General features: G+C 39.3%; 1 protein-coding gene across 2 annotated transcripts in view; it reads right to left on the reverse strand.

Annotated features, from left to right (window-relative positions):
- Positions 1 to 786: 786 nt before the first annotated feature.
- The window catches only part of LOC124136031 (universal stress protein in QAH/OAS sulfhydrylase 3'region-like), a 57,065-nt gene continuing 41,836 nt past the window's right edge, over positions 787 to 16,015 (reverse strand). For both annotated transcript variants that reach the window (XM_046501782.2, XM_048383106.1), the window contains exons 2-4: positions 6,543 to 6,626; positions 5,316 to 5,407; positions 787 to 1,457 (exon numbers count right to left, since the gene is read on the reverse strand). In XM_046501782.2, the coding sequence (XP_046357738.1) occupies positions 1,251 to 1,457; positions 5,316 to 5,407; positions 6,543 to 6,626 (383 nt within the window). In that variant the 3' untranslated portion in view covers positions 787 to 1,250. The remainder of the gene's footprint in view (positions 1,458 to 5,315; positions 5,408 to 6,542; positions 6,627 to 16,015) is intronic.

Below are 16,015 nucleotides of genomic sequence, written 5' to 3' on the forward strand. Positions count from 1 at the left end.
TGCTGCTGATGTAGTTTGTTGTTGCTGATGTAGCTTGATATTGCTGATGTAGTTTGTTGTTACTGATGTAGATTGTTGTTACTGATGTAGTCTCTAGTTGCTGATGTAGTTTGTTGATGTTACTGACCTAGTTTGATGTCACTGACGTCACTCACTCTCTCTCTCTCTCTCTCTCTCTCCATCTCTCTCTCTCTCTCTCTCTCTCTCTCTCTCTCTGTGTGTGAAAGGTAAACACGGGGTTTTCCGTACGACAATATCTCGCGTCTATGGCATAAACATTTGACGAAAGGGACTTTGCATAGCCAGTGGAAGTACTCCCATACAATCTGGGCCATCTATTACACGTTCCAAAATGTTCTTTTGTAAAGAGAAAAAAAATCGAGAACTTTGTTAAAATATTTTTTTCTGAAATGGAAGTCGCCAGTTTGAAACTCAGGACGTGTAGCTCGAGAAAGGTGCTTTCTGATTGGCTCATGTCGACTTTTTGTCACTAATAGTCATTTAATTGGTCAGTCAAAGTTCGCGAAAGGTCGTTCTGACATGACCTGTAATGGGATGTCCTCAGATCTTTGTTCTAGTGGTAGCATGCACTAAGATCTGGTTTTAATGAGACTGTCAGTCTTTCTTTCCGATTTTCTGATGGTATTAACCGCAAGAGTTGCAAGAAGAACCGTATTTCAGCGAGGCAGTGTATTGACAAAAAGAGTCAAGTAAAGAACAATGCACAGCAAGTTTCATTCAATAACCCTTGGTGACTGGGGAGAAAGGAAAGCTCACAACACAGTCTCAGTGATATCTTATTTATTTCTGCATCCTGGCGATATATGTTCGTCACGCATGTGCACAAGGTTACAATACAATATTGACCAATATAAGCTGATAGGCTTGTTTATTCTTATGTGTCGTATTTACTGTAAATATTAAGGGAATTTGCCATTTAGAGAACAAAAGCTGTCATTTTAACAATTTGGAATGGCATCTACAAATAAATCCGAATATACATTTTATAAATGTACTACCCTGACAACGGTGACCAAGTTCAGCTCAACGATTGTACCTGTGAGTGGCATTGAATACCATCTATACCTTCTCAAACACTTATATACAAATGATATATAAACACCTAAACGACATGAACGTAATTCCATAAATCACTTTGCATGGACAGTGTCCATCCATCGCATCTACTAGCCTCATCAATGCTATGGTCACCGTGAACGTTAGAAGAGTCCTACTCGCTGGTGCCTAAGTTAATCTTTATCTTTGTGCCTGCATACCAGTACGGGGACTGGAGAGTGGTGTATGACGTAATCACTAACGCTGCCCATCAAGGCACGTCGGAACTTGCCGAGTCCGCGAGTTCCGGTGACGATGAAGGTGACATTGCGAGACGCTGCACATTCTACAATGGACGGACCTGGCTTCTCGCCGTCAAGGCGAGCAAAGTCGCCCTTGATCTGAAAACAAATAGCATAACATGAAACAATGTAGACTAACATTTATTCTCAGAAATGCAGTTATATTTAAAAGTATACATCTGTAAAATAGAACGAATAAAATTCAAATGGAATTTCATTTAATTTAGAGTTCAGGCAATCCAGATTTGCCAAATCATTCAAGATTTGATTGTGATTCAGTTTTTTCTTTAATTCCTTAGGCTATTGGTGACAGACAAGAGCAAAGAAAAGAAGTGGCTTAGTGGTTAAGGTGTTGGCAGTTCGCGGTAAAAACTTGAATTCAATTCCCCACATGAGTCCAATTTTGGGCGTTTAATTTCGTGAAGATTGCAGTGTATATGCTGGTCAATCACTTTTAAAACTCGCTCGTTAATGCGTTTTGTCCTTTCTGATATATATATATATATATGTACAGTCATACTACAGAAAGAATACATTGTATTTTAGTAACATGTAAGATCGAAGAATGATAATGTAAACGGCGGGCTTGTGAGTTAAACTTTTACGTCGTATTATAACACGACGAACAAAGGCATTCATACAAAGCTTCCTCATTGCTGTTAAACTTATTCTATTTTCAGGCGTCTCTCAGTAGAAATATTGCATTTCCCATCCGTTTTCGACAATCCCCTTTATAAACATTTAACACTGTGGGAGAATATTGTAATTCGTTATTGTGACAGCATCAAAAGGAATTGATGCAACGTTTATGTGAGTTAATAATTGTACCTGTAATTTGTTGAACTTTACCTACAAGGAAAAGCTATGAAACTCAGCATTAACAGAACACAATCTCTCACTGTGTATAGGGATCCAGGTGTTAAAAGCTTTTACAGTTTACATCAGGAGCACCAATATATGTACATGAACTCGATTAATACCTGCATGTTCGAACATCCACTGAATTAATACCTCTGCATGTCCCTGGCCCCACAAAGCGATGAACCATTGTGTGAAGTAGCAATTATCAGCTCACTCAAACAACGAAGCTATTTGATGGTACATTTAAGTTTATACCTTATACCACAGTCACCCATTTATATTTAATCTACCCAATTACGTACACAATAATCGTGTTCGAAACGCACTTAAATGATCAGATATAAGACCATCAATTCATCCATCATGAGTTGTTTTGATTACACAAGTGAATGCAGATGATTCCGACATAACTTAGCCTTGTGCCAAGACTGTACTGAATGATAAGTCCATGGGTGTATAGTAATTCTATCCTTCTTATAGGCAAGTCTAGAACTGTGGACAGAACAATAAGGACGCCAGTCTCTAACAGGGACAACTTGTTCTTATTATATTCATGAAATCAATAAATTATGATTTGAACGAATAATTATTGCCTTAGAGACTTGTGCAAGTCTAAACATAACTGTATCTTCCGAAGTACGACTGCTTTAACCCTTCGTTAACCCTATGAATACTTCAGTTTACCCCGAGAACAGATTTGTCTGATAACACAATCCTTCAGTCCTCCATCCTGCCCTCCACCGACAGCTCACGCGTCAATGGTGGCACATAACTCTGTTGATGCCTGTATCTTCCTGTCAGTGTTAACTGTCAGATCGTACCACCATGTACCTATTTGTAGCCCTTGGTATTTACATTTCACAACGTTTGAGTACAATCAAGCATGCTCTTTCGACCAAGAGCGTCATACAAGACAAGGTCACAACATTCAAGGCCTCAGCAAAGCTTTCAAAATGTTTTATGGTAGATATGTGAATAACATTTCCAAATTTGACGCATCAGTGACAAGCATTATGCCAGATGCAATTCACTATTTTGACTTGCACCTTTTGTTCCCGTGGTTTTCAGGTGAACAATTGACTTGCCTGTGCATGTGCTTGTGACGGGTGGGGCAGGATACGCTCACCTTTTCGCGAACACCTGGTGTCATTACTATTTGATGGTGATTCTAAAACACAGTCGGAATCGTACAATCTGCTATTAGACAGGGATTTCTTATGAATATGGAAAGTGTTTTGTTGCTTTATTTACTTCGAGATGGCCAATGAATGTCCCCCCTTCATGTCTCGTTTATATATCTATATTATTAGAGTTACATGTTCTTGAAGGACGTATTTCATGGTCAGATATCAAGTATGAGGAAATTTAAACTAGATAGACCCATTGCAGAGAAAAATGCCTCTTATTTATGAGGGATGAATATGCAGGGTTGTCCTTTTCATTTCTCTGTATGTATTAGTTTATATTTTGCAAACAAATGCCACTATTTAGGTTTTAGTTTATAGTTGGGGAATTGCCAATTTCAAAACTGGCTGATTTCAAAACGTGCATCATAATTCAATGACACAATGTAAAACAATAAAGTATACAGTATAACAATAGTCATTATCTAGCCTTAGACTCAAAATAGAATCAGACTCAAAAGCTCATTGCATTTTATTACCAAAGCCAACGGCTCCATGTGCTTTAATTTGGCATTCTCAGCTCCCTGGGGAGAATACACATCATTAAAGATGCGTTAAAAATGCATATCTGTTGAATTTTCACTTAGTCTGTCGTATAATTCATGTCCCCTTGGAGGTGAATAACGCATAACTGGCTTTATACATAATAAATTATACAGGACAACAACTTCGGAAAATGCACTATGCATTGGAGGTGACAGTATAGTGCATAAACAACCATGCATAATGGCTGAAATATGATGTCATCTCCATGGACGATTTATAAATTTTACATCACAATGTCATTTAGTAATGAGAGCCAAGGCCGGCGTATGTTGGGAGATTTTTACAGTTAGACAAGCAGGAACCGTTCGTGGTCGATAAAGTGTGAAATGACACCGATGGTCAAAGACTTTGTCGAACCAATATGTCTGTTCTGAACTAGGTTTGCGGGTGTGTTTGTGGTATACTGCCACTTGAGGCATCCCATTCGCAGTAATAACCCACGTAAATGTAAAATAAACCCCACTCAACTTGACAATCTGTGTTCGGAATTGTCAGATCATTCCACTTAAATACACCAAATCCAATAGGCAGTCAAGGCAGTGTGGTACATGATCGTTTTATGGCATCAGTTCACGACTGTGTCAGTCAGGACTAGAAATGGCAGAACAGTCGGAATTTTCCAGAACCAATGTCTCGGTCGAGTCTACGTTGCCTCTACTGCAGGCGACTATTTCAGGGCGGGAAAGAATAAGTCGGCCTGACGAGCCAACGCTTAAGGCACTAAACTACACCACCGCCCCTTAAGAAGGTATTAGTGGAATATAATTACGTTCTTATATACCTCAATGCAAAAAAGTTTTCAGAAGTTGGGAAAAGTGATATTTTCATTGCAGTGAACATAACACTTGATATTTCGCTGCAAATTGGCTCCCCTTATCGGGGTCATTTATGGGGTTAATATCAGTTCTTGCCAATCAATTGAGACTGTTCCTTTTGCAAAGGGCAATTGTTGTAACTTGAAAGTAAAGTACCAGCGTGTATTCTTTCGCTTCCAACATCGGTCTGGCAGATTTGAAGAATATCTTTTTGTTGAAGTTGATTTAAAAATTTGTATATAATCATATCTAAATGTATGATAAATAATGCTCATTATCCTAAATGTGCTTTGTTACAATTGTTTATATTTGTTTAGGTTTTCCAAACACGGAACTACTTTTTAAGTCGCAAGTACAAGGGATGGTGAAACGCCCCTGTGTGTCAGGTAGGGAGAATTTACGTTTCAATAATTTATTTTCCGTCAGACAACTTCACGAAAAAGTACCAGTATATCATGATCAGGATATCTAAACGTCCCCGACAAGTGTCTAAAGACCGACAGCAACCAATTCCTACACACTCAGGACACCCCACTGAGAGTGTCACTCACGCCTTGTTCGTTCATCTTGTCCGTGTATTTCTTCTCCAGACTTTGCATCTTCTCCTCGCACTGAGTGATGAGCTCCTGCACCTTGCTGGGACCTGCGATGAAGAAAATATGCGTGGATGTATAGATCAAAGGCGCCAGAAATTTGTGTGTGTAAAATGTAATGGCAAAGTCTAACGTGGAACTCTCTTTAATTAAGTCCCTTTGGATCCGCTCCTATTGCCTCCATAATTAATCACCAGCATGAGGCGATATTCTCCCCGCAAATAACGTAACTCACACTATTTGTCAATCAGCATTTTACAAGAGTCAAAGCCAATTGATGAATCTCCTTCATTGGAAGCAAGATCTCTAGTCATTTGTTGAAACTGGCTTTCTGATCTTCTATCCCGATGTACGTTCTCGGAGCCAGTTTTGTAAAAGTGTAAATACTATTGTCTGAGGTGTCGGCCGATTCGTTGATGCTTTGACTTGACGACGAAAGCATTATTTTGGGAAAGTTGTAAAAATATCATTTGATTTAGATTGATTAAATTCCCATCAACCAATGGTCTATAAACTGGTGATATCATCTGAAATTAATTCCCCTCCGTCAATCAGTGGCTTACAGGGGAATAGTCACAGCTAATTGATGAATGTCCAATGAAAGCAACATCTCTAGTCATTTGTTGAAACTGTCTTACTGACCTATCCCGATGTACGTTCCCGGAGCCAGTTTTGTGAAAGTGTTAATACCCTTGTCTGAGAAGTCTGTTTTATAAAACTAGAATTTCTTATATTTACTGATATCTCGACATTCCTCCAGCAGTTTGAGTGACTGATGAGTATGATTTTAGCAATATATCACGGCCAGGGACACCAGATATGGACTTCATACATTGTAATGCTACCAACGAGGACAAACCTAGAACTTAAGAAAACTAGAAAATCAGGGGGAAATCTGATATTCAAAGCAACGATCCCAGGTCTCTGGCATAGCTAAGGGACGCAACTCTGCACAGACTTGGCATTCCAAATACGAAAATGAAAAACAAATGAATGTAACCATCATGATATCAGAAAAAAGGATCTCCACTTTTTCACTTTGGGCCTAAGGATTGATTTCATTTTGGTCCTTAGGACGGTTTCATTTGTGCCTAATGAGGTCAAGGAACGAGTTATTATTGTTTGATATGACCTGTGACATGCCCTTGGGTCATCAGTGGCTCATTCCTCCAAATAAGGACTTACTCATCATGGTGACATTAGCGAATGTCTCCGGGCAGTGCACCAACAGTAATCTGTTCCCGGACCTGTGGAAGTGTTGAACATACCCTGAAACAGATGAGGAATCATGTTAACAAGGAGAGCTCATCGAACATAGAGCAACATGTAAAGAAACGGTGTTAACACTTGTGTATTATTGCCTCCATATCTTCACGAAACGATGTTTAAAGTTCTTCACAATGATTACAGTGTTTACAGTATATGTCTTTGAAGTCAACGTCCATTGCCCACTTTAAAAGGTCGACTAGAAATGTTAATAAAAATGCAATTAATAGAGAGCCTGTGGCGGGGGACACCAGAAATGGGCTTCACACATTGTTCCCATGTGGGGAATCGACGAGTCTTCGACGTGTCGCACGAACATTTAACCACTAGGCAACCCCACTGCCCCCTTAATGAGAGAGATTTATCCCATATTTCATGAATGTCTGGTGCCTATTTGCAGTAACCACGAGCTTCACGTAATGTGGTCCCTTGGGGATTATTGATATTCTTCATACCTGAAACGTCTATCCCGACTTTCATCCTGTGAACATACTTCCAGATATACTACTTTACATAAATGTTCAAAGAGTTATCACTAACTCCCAGAATAATTTACTTGGAGTTTCAATCTACACCCCTCCTAAAATAAACACCATCCACCATCTTCATACCAGACAGGATCCCTGATGACCCCGTACCTCGTAAACACCTCAGGAAAATACATGACTGGCGAATAATGTTGACCAAATGTGGAATTATTCCATGGAATAGCCTCCCCACATTTCCAAAGATAAGCTGTTTTGATTTCCCAATAAAATTCTAATACCTAAATGTTCCAATGCTAAAAATGGTGCCCCAGTAGATGAGATGGCAAGTTTCAATGACCCATGCGCCAAATGTTCACACAACCTTGTGATGAACAGGACATGACGATAAACCACTGGAGATTCAATCAATTAGCTGCTGACAGCCTCATCGATAGAGGAACACAGCCAGAACATCGATTGTTGAATGTAAAAGCCCTGGTAAGCCACAGGGCAAGACAACTAACCAGAACTTCTTGTACCACACCATTCGGTTTTTATACAACACACGTGTATATATTGAGTATCTTTATAATAACTCACTTATAATGATTGATACTTCAGTTTCTTCACGACCTCAGTAAAGCTATCAAAAAGTTTTATGGTAGACATGTGGAGGTCATTTCAAATTTGACGTATCAGAGACAAAAATGATGTCCTATTTTGACTTGTACCATATGTTCCCGTGTTTTTTTCAGATGAACAAGTGACTAGCCTTTGCATGTGTGTGTGACGGGTGCAACCGGTGGACATGATACTCTCACCTTTTCGCGAACACCTGGTATCCCCACTATTTGATTCATAAAAACATACCCATTGTATAGTCAGAAACATACTATCTACACTGCTTTATACAGAGATTTCTATTGGATAAGAAAAGGGTTTCAAAGGGTCACTTTATTCGTAGGATTCGGAATTTCGGATTTAGCTTTTGAAAGTATATCATTTTTTAAGATCAAACTTAAATCTATCTATATACAATTTCTTCTAGAAAGGGGGTGTTTGGTGGCTGAAAGGTATACAAATTCATTATATTAAGTTTGGTGAGTGAGTGAAAAAGTAAAAGAGTTTACATCATATCATGGCGTAAATAATCGAGTTTATAAGCCGTGACATATTACACAACATACTGACTATATTAACATCAAAGAATCAGGTGGTTCTTCAGTTCTTTTGAGTAGTATACGTTTAAATCCGTAATCACATGTATCATAGCTTGTAAACTGCAAAGTGTAATTCATCCTCAAAGGACACCCAGTGGTGAATATCATGAACACCGATTCACGCTCTCGGGATATGTTGATACACATATCCAGCCAGGACTATGTGTTAACTAGCGGTTTCACCCCGGAAGCTAGTTCATGTAATGCTTCTAATTTCTAATGACTAAAACTTCTTTTCCTCAGTCCGGAATCCGTTAATCTGAAAACTTGAAAGCTGAAAGGACCGAAATAAAAGCCAGAAGCACTATCAAATATACTCTTAAGGATTATTCTAGTCTCCATTCAAACCTCTACAAAAGACCAACATTCTATTCAGTTTCCAACTCGGCCAATAATCAGCTGCATCGGCAATCAAAGCACGTATCATCTCAAAAGAAACAGGCCTGAAACTGCCATTTCCAGGCCTATTACCCTGCCAAGTAACATTTAATAGTCCCTGCCTGCTCGTTCAGCGGATCACGCACTTCTTCTACGAAGTGGACGTCTTCAAAGTTCAGAAACGTCTGGTGTCAATAGACTACCTGATATTAGATACCAGTCATCATTGCAGCACCAGACACCAATGATCTGTGGTTGTGCGGACGCATACTGTGCGGGGGTAACTTTGACGTCTTCAAAGAATATATCATTGGTTTATTTGGGGGTCTTAAAGGGTTTCTTGGTACTATAAAGTGACAGTTCTGTGAAGATTGTCCTTTTGACACTATTATTATAAAAATATGAATCTAGTAGTCAGTGATTACCCAAATTACAGAGGCTATGTCCCGCTGTCACTCAAGTCAGTAAGTACTTTCTTTTTATATAAATGGTTTCCGGAGTCGTTAAGATAAGGACAACATTCTCTATTTTATTTTTATGTGAAATATCACAGGAATGCTAAAACTGTATATCGTTTACATGGGAGCAGAAATCCCTTTCACTACGCCTACATCACGACCCACTGCATTTACCATATACGTGGGATGCATCTTCCAGAAACATCCCCCTCGCTGGTCATCCTCATCCTCAGCTTCATCTCTTGCAAAATCTGATGGACAAAGCTGCGGTGAGAGTTCCACGTGTTAACCAACGGGTGAATACCAACCAGTGCAGCATGCATACTTTCCATGCAAATGTTAGACCTGATCCTCCTACGACCGAGTGTCGTGATTTGGGATGGATAACAAATTCAGACTTGTCCTGATCTCAAGCGTACAAGTGTAACGTCATCATGTTGTTGCGCTACGTTGGTAAAAAGCGACCTAAAGCATGCACAACAGAGCAAAAGCCATTGACCTATTGATCCCTCGTGATACAATCAACGTCACTTGCACAAATATTTGTCTCTCCGAAATATACGAGAGCAACATTGACGTTGAGTTAAGGACGTTACCGAGCTATAACTTTCACATGCAACTTTTAGACCCAATCTTCCTACAACTGGGTGTTGTGATTTGGGAATTATAATCAAGTACACAAACGTCCCTGTGCCATGTTGGCAAATAGCGGTTTAAACCATGCACAACATTACAATGAGTGATAATTGAGCACGACATTATAAGTGATAAAACATGTTCCACTAATCTCAGTTAGACAAAGAAGAAATTTGTGGTTTTGTATTTCTGAACCTGATTATTAGGCTCGACGTTAACAAAAGCGCTTTAAACTTGAATTATTATTTTTAATCTTTCCTGGTTTTTGAGTCGTAACCCAATTAAAATAGAAGTAACAGGGCTTATTATATCGTCTATGACCACACCAGACATTGCCCAGGCCGCATGTAAAAATATATGTTGCTTCGGAGTATTGTAATCTTGAAATCATGTTATTTATGAAAATGGAATGCAGAGAAAATGTTTCACAATCCTGGACATGAATACTATGTAAACCGACATGGTTTCTCTCTAGCTTCATGACATGGACATTGTGCTGCGGGTGTTCATTGTCTTTGTGACATACAATGTTTTTGAAGTGGAAAAAAGTCATTATTGCAGCACCAGACACCAATGATCTGTGGTTGTGCTGACGCATACTGTGCGGGGGTAACTTTGACGTCTTCAAAGAATATATCATTGGTTTATTTGGGGGTCTTAAAGGGTTTCTTGGTACTATAAAGTGACAGTTCTGTGAAGATTGTCCTTTTGACACTATTATTATAAAAATATGAATCTAGTAGTCAGTGATTACCCAAATTACAGAGGCTATGTCCCGCTGTCACTCAAGTCAGTAAGTACTTTCTTTTTATATAAATGGTTTCCGGAGTCGTTAAGATAAGGACAACATTCTCTATTTTATTTTTATGTGAAATACCACAGGAATGCTAAAACTGTATATCGTTTACATGGGAGCAGAAATCCCTTTCACTACGCCTACATCACGACCCACTGCATTTACCATATACGTGGGATGCATCTTCCAGAAACATCCCCCTCGCTGGTCATCCTCATCCTCAGCTTCATCTCTTGCAAAATCTGATGGACAAAGCTGCGGTGAGAGTTCCACGTGTTAACCAACGGGTGAATACCAACCAGTGCAGCATGCATACTTTCCATGCAAATGTTAGACCTGATCCTCCTACGACCGAGTGTCGTGATTTGGGATGGATAACAAATTCAGACTTGTCCTGATCTCAAGCGTACAAGTGTAACGTCATCATGTTGTTGCGCTACGTTGGTAAAAAGCGACCTAAAGCATGCACAACAGAGCAAAAGCCATTGACCTATTGATCCCTCGTGATACAATCAACGTCACTTGCACAAATATTTGTCTCTCCGAAATATACGAGAGCAACATTGACGTTGAGTTAAGGACGTTACCGAGCTATAACTTTCACATGCAACTTTTAGACCCAATCTTCCTACAACTGGGTGTTGTGATTTGGGAATTATAATCAAGTACACAAACGTCCCTGTGCCATGTTGGCAAATAGCGGTTTAAACCATGCACAACATTACAATGAGTGATAATTGAGCACGACATTATAAGTGATAAAACATGTTCCACTAATCTCAGTTAGACAAAGAAGAAATTTGTGGTTTTGTATTTCTGAACCTGATTATTAGGCTCGACGTTAACAAAAGCGCTTTAAACTTGAATTATTATTTTTAATCTTTCCTGGTTTTTGAGTCGTAACCCAATTAAAATAGAAGTAACAGGGCTTATTATATCGTCTATGACCACACCAGACATTGCCCAGGCCGCATGTAAAAATATATGTTGCTTCGGAGTATTGTAATCTTGAAATCATGTTATTTATGAAAATGGAGTGCAGAGAAAATGTTTCACAATCCTGGACATGAATACTATGTAAACCGACATGGTTTCTCTCTAGCTTCATGACATGGACATTGTGCTGCGGGTGTTCATTGTCTTTGTGACATACAATGTTTTTGAAGTGGAAAAAAAGGCGTTTGTATTTCTCTTATCAAAGAAAAGAAAACATGTCAAAACCTTATATTAACAAAACAATATCAATCAATTTAGAAGAATTAAGAATGTTGTTCCTGTATCATTACGCACACAAATTATTGAACTATTTTTTATAACTTAATATTTCCAGTTACCTTGAAGGAATATGTTTTCACATTCACATTCACATATACTGCATTTATTACCTTAAGGGGGCGAAGCGGTTAACTGCTTTCTGTATTCAGAATAAAAATGCCAAATGATGAAACATACATATTTGTTAGGGTTATTTTATTGAAACAAACCATCAAATACAAGTATTGTGCGGCCGTTTCTATTATGTTGTAAAACGATAGCGTCCAGATCTTTGATATATAGACGCTTTCCGGAGCGTTACAACCTACTGGTTCAGCTCACAACCAGCATGACGCTGAAGGCGACGTAAAGCCCCCGCCGACGTAACTCAATTCACCAATAAATATTGGATCGGTCGCTGGGATCAATACGGTGATGGGCACAGACCTATCGGTCTTCACATCTTTGATGAGGAATAGACCTCATCGATCTCTTACCAACGCTGGTGCCGTAGCACTTAGAACACCAGGTTAACACGAATGTCAAATAGATTTCACCACCGAGATGTAATGAAGTCCTTTATTCTAAGCGGACAGGGACATATGATGAAGCGCGTTCATTTTCTGGAACAACAAAGGGTTCATATCGGATTGTGACGAGTAATACCACTCAAGAATTTGGTTCTTCTTCAAAGAAGAAACACAAAGTTGCAATTTTCAGTAACTTCGGTATTGGCTATCGTATATATTCAATTCCAATTTAGCTTGTATTATCATCAATATTTTTTTTAAATCAACGAATATTCCTTTGCTGAACCCACATAAGTAATTGCCTACATTGTTTGTACATGGGGTTTCAGATGTACATGAAAGAAAAGGTTTACAGTTGAGACTTAGGCAGCTTGCCAAGCCGACGGTTATCGAAACAGATAAGTCATTTGAAGTCAAAATGAATACCATACACGTGGGCGTGGTGTTTGTCAAAATGAAATTATTACTAATATTGTTTGAGAGGAATTACTTAGACGTTGATGGATGACAAAGAAGACACAATTATTGGATATTATTTGAATTATTACTAGTTCACGAAAATCTGGGAAAATCGTTATTCAAATATATTGTGTCTAAAAAATAAATTGCTTGGTTTGATTTATTTGATTTTATCATTCTGAAACTTATAAATCTGAGTCACTCCTAACACAAATAATTGCATGTGTCGAAAATCCGATGGGTAAGATACTCTGTATGGAACAGTAATCCCCGCCACCGCGCAGACATCATGCTCATTCTGTAACATGGCTTTAGGCTTCAGTTGAATATATGTCTTCCACAAACATCCTCACGGCTTCAGCTACAAACCTTGCAGAGTCTGATGGACAAAGCTGCGATGAGAGTTCCATGTGTCAACCAGCGGGTGAATACCAACCAATGATGCATGCATACTTTCCATGCAGATATTAGACCTGGTCCGAGTGTCGTGATTTATCCTGATCTCAAGCCTACAAATGTCAAGTCATCAAGTTGTTGTGCCACGTTGGTAAATAGCAGCTGAAGCCATGCACAACAGAAGCCTTTAACCTCTCCATATATACATACACCAATCTCTGGCGATACATCCAAATACAATTTACAAGTATTTGTCTCTCAGTGTTATCGAATTCAGCGATACATAACTGCATTAGAGGTCAGTTACCGACAGGAGGGAGACTTTCTGTCATCAAAGCCCAATCTTCATGCCATGTCATGTCGCCAAGGGACACGTCTTTACACGCTGATCGGGCTTCAGTGTTCAGTTAAATAACAGTTTCAGTGGAAACACTTTGTAGAGAGGATACCGCCTTTGACAATGTGGCGTTCCTGGTTTTTACACTTCAACACCCTTTGAAACGGATATTGCATTCCTTTTTTAAAGAAGGACTATGATCTGAGACAGTTTTGTGAATGTTTCATTTTACAGTTTTGACTTGTCAGATAAGCCTTCTGTTGATCGTTGATGAAGTCTGTTGTTGCTGATGTACGTTGTTGTTGTAGTTTGATGTTGCTGATGTAGTTTATATTGCTGAATTAGTTTGTTGTTGTTTGTTGTTGCTGATGCAGTTTGTTGTTGGTAATGTAGTTTGTTGTTACTGATGTAGTTTGTTGTTGCTAGTGTAGTTTGTTGTTGCTGATGTAGTTTGTTGTTGCTGAAGTAGTTTGTTGTTGGTAATGTAGTTTGTTGTTGCTGATGCAGTTTGTTGTTGGTAATGTATGTTTGTTGTTGCTGATGCAGTTTGTTGTTACTGATGCAGTTTGTTGTTACTGATGTAGTTTGTTGTTGCTGATACAGTTTGTTGTTGGTAATGTAGTTTGTTGCTGCTGATGCAGTTTGTTGTTGGTAATGTAGTTTGTTGTTGCTTATGTAGTTTGTTGTTGGTAATGTAGTTTGTTGTTGCTGATGCAGTTTGTTGTTACTGATGTAGTTTGTTGTTGCTGATGCAGTTTGTTGTTGGTAATGTAGTTTGTTGTTGCTGATGCAGTTTGTTGTTGGTAATGTAGTTTGTTGTTGCTGATGCAGTTTGTTGTTGGTAATGTAGTTTGTTGTTGCTTATGTAGTTTGTTGTTACTGATTTAGCTGGTTGTTACTGATGTGGTTTGTTTTGTTTGATGTAGTGTGTTGTTACTGATGTAGTTTGTTGTTGTTGATGTACTTTGTTGTTGCTTATGTAGTTTGATGTTGCTGGTGTTGTTTAATGTTGCTAATGTAGTTTGTTGTTGTTGATGTATGTTTATGCTGCTGGTGTAGTTTGATGTTGCTGGTGAAATCTTTTGTCATCGACGTAGTTTGATGTTACTGATGTGGTTTGTTGTTGCTGATATAGTTTTGATGTTGCTGATGTAGTCTGTTATTACTGATGCAGTTGCTAATGTCTTTATGTTTCATATATACTGATGTCTAGTTTTCGATACTGCAATGACACGGATTCATAAAGACCGCCGTGGTCTAGTGGTATCGCGGAAGGCCGGTTCGATCCCCAACTGCTTCACATTCCTAAAGGTGTTAATGGTACTTGTTGTCGACATTAAGGGGCTTAAAAATGACTGGTCGGTTCAGGTCAGTACACTTTGTCTGATTTTGGTATTTACATACAATACCACTGACGCTCAAATACATATACACATATCCAATGTTGTCCTGATTTCCGTCACAAAATAAAAAGGGGCGGTCAGGTAGTCTAGTGGTTAAAGTGTACGCTCGTCACGCCGAAGACCCGGGTTCGATTCCCGACATGGGTACAATGTGTGAAGCCCATTTCTAGTGTCCGCCGTCGTGATATTGCTTGAATATTGCTAAAAGCGGTGTAAAACCATTACCACTCACTCACAATATAAAATTTGGCAGTAACACTTTACAATATTGAGTGGTATATAATCCATAGCCATGGCGCGTTCGACTGAACCCTCTTAGTGTAGTTTCACATTAAACGTCAGCCCTGGGCACAATGGCTCCTCTCATGATGTGTCACTGTCATCGCAATATGATTGTAACTCTCTGGGGTGTCTTCTACATCAAGGCCGTGCATTATCTACGCTTTGTGTGGCGCAAATTGTGTAACGTGAGCGGTCCTGATGTTGAATGTTTTCACCCCGGAGGGAGTGGGCGAGAACACCATACAGTGGACTGTCAGCGCGATTCCTCTCTTTAACCATATCCAAAAAGAATGACCAACGGCCTTCGAACATGCCAATCTTGCTGCAATTGTAATATGTCATCCAGACTCTTGTGACGATCACCATTGGCAAACGATGTCCGCAGACGAGAACACAAGATAACTCTGATCCAGACCATTAACATGGAGCAAAGAAGTTTTCTAGCATACCTACCTATTGATGTGGTTGGTTGGTTTGTTGTTTAACGCCGCACTCAGCAATATTCCAGCTATATGACGGCGGTCTGTGTAAATAATCGAGTCTGGACCAGAATATTCAGTGATTAATATCATGAGCATCAATCCACGCAATTGGGATCGATGACATGCATCAACCAAGTCAGCGAGCCTGACCACCCGATCCCGTTAGTCGCCTCTCACAACAAGCATAGTCGCCTTTTACAGCAAGCATGGGTTGCTGAAGACCTATTCTAACCCGGATCTCCACTGGTAGAACAGTAAGCGATTGAAAGGGAATTCAAGCAACTATTGCCATGG

The sequence above is a fragment of the Haliotis rufescens genome, unplaced genomic scaffold, assembly GCF_023055435.1.
Source record: "Haliotis rufescens isolate VD_foot unplaced genomic scaffold, xgHalRufe1.0.p SCAF_44, whole genome shotgun sequence".
Taxonomy (NCBI): Eukaryota; Metazoa; Mollusca; class Gastropoda; order Lepetellida; family Haliotidae; genus Haliotis; species Haliotis rufescens.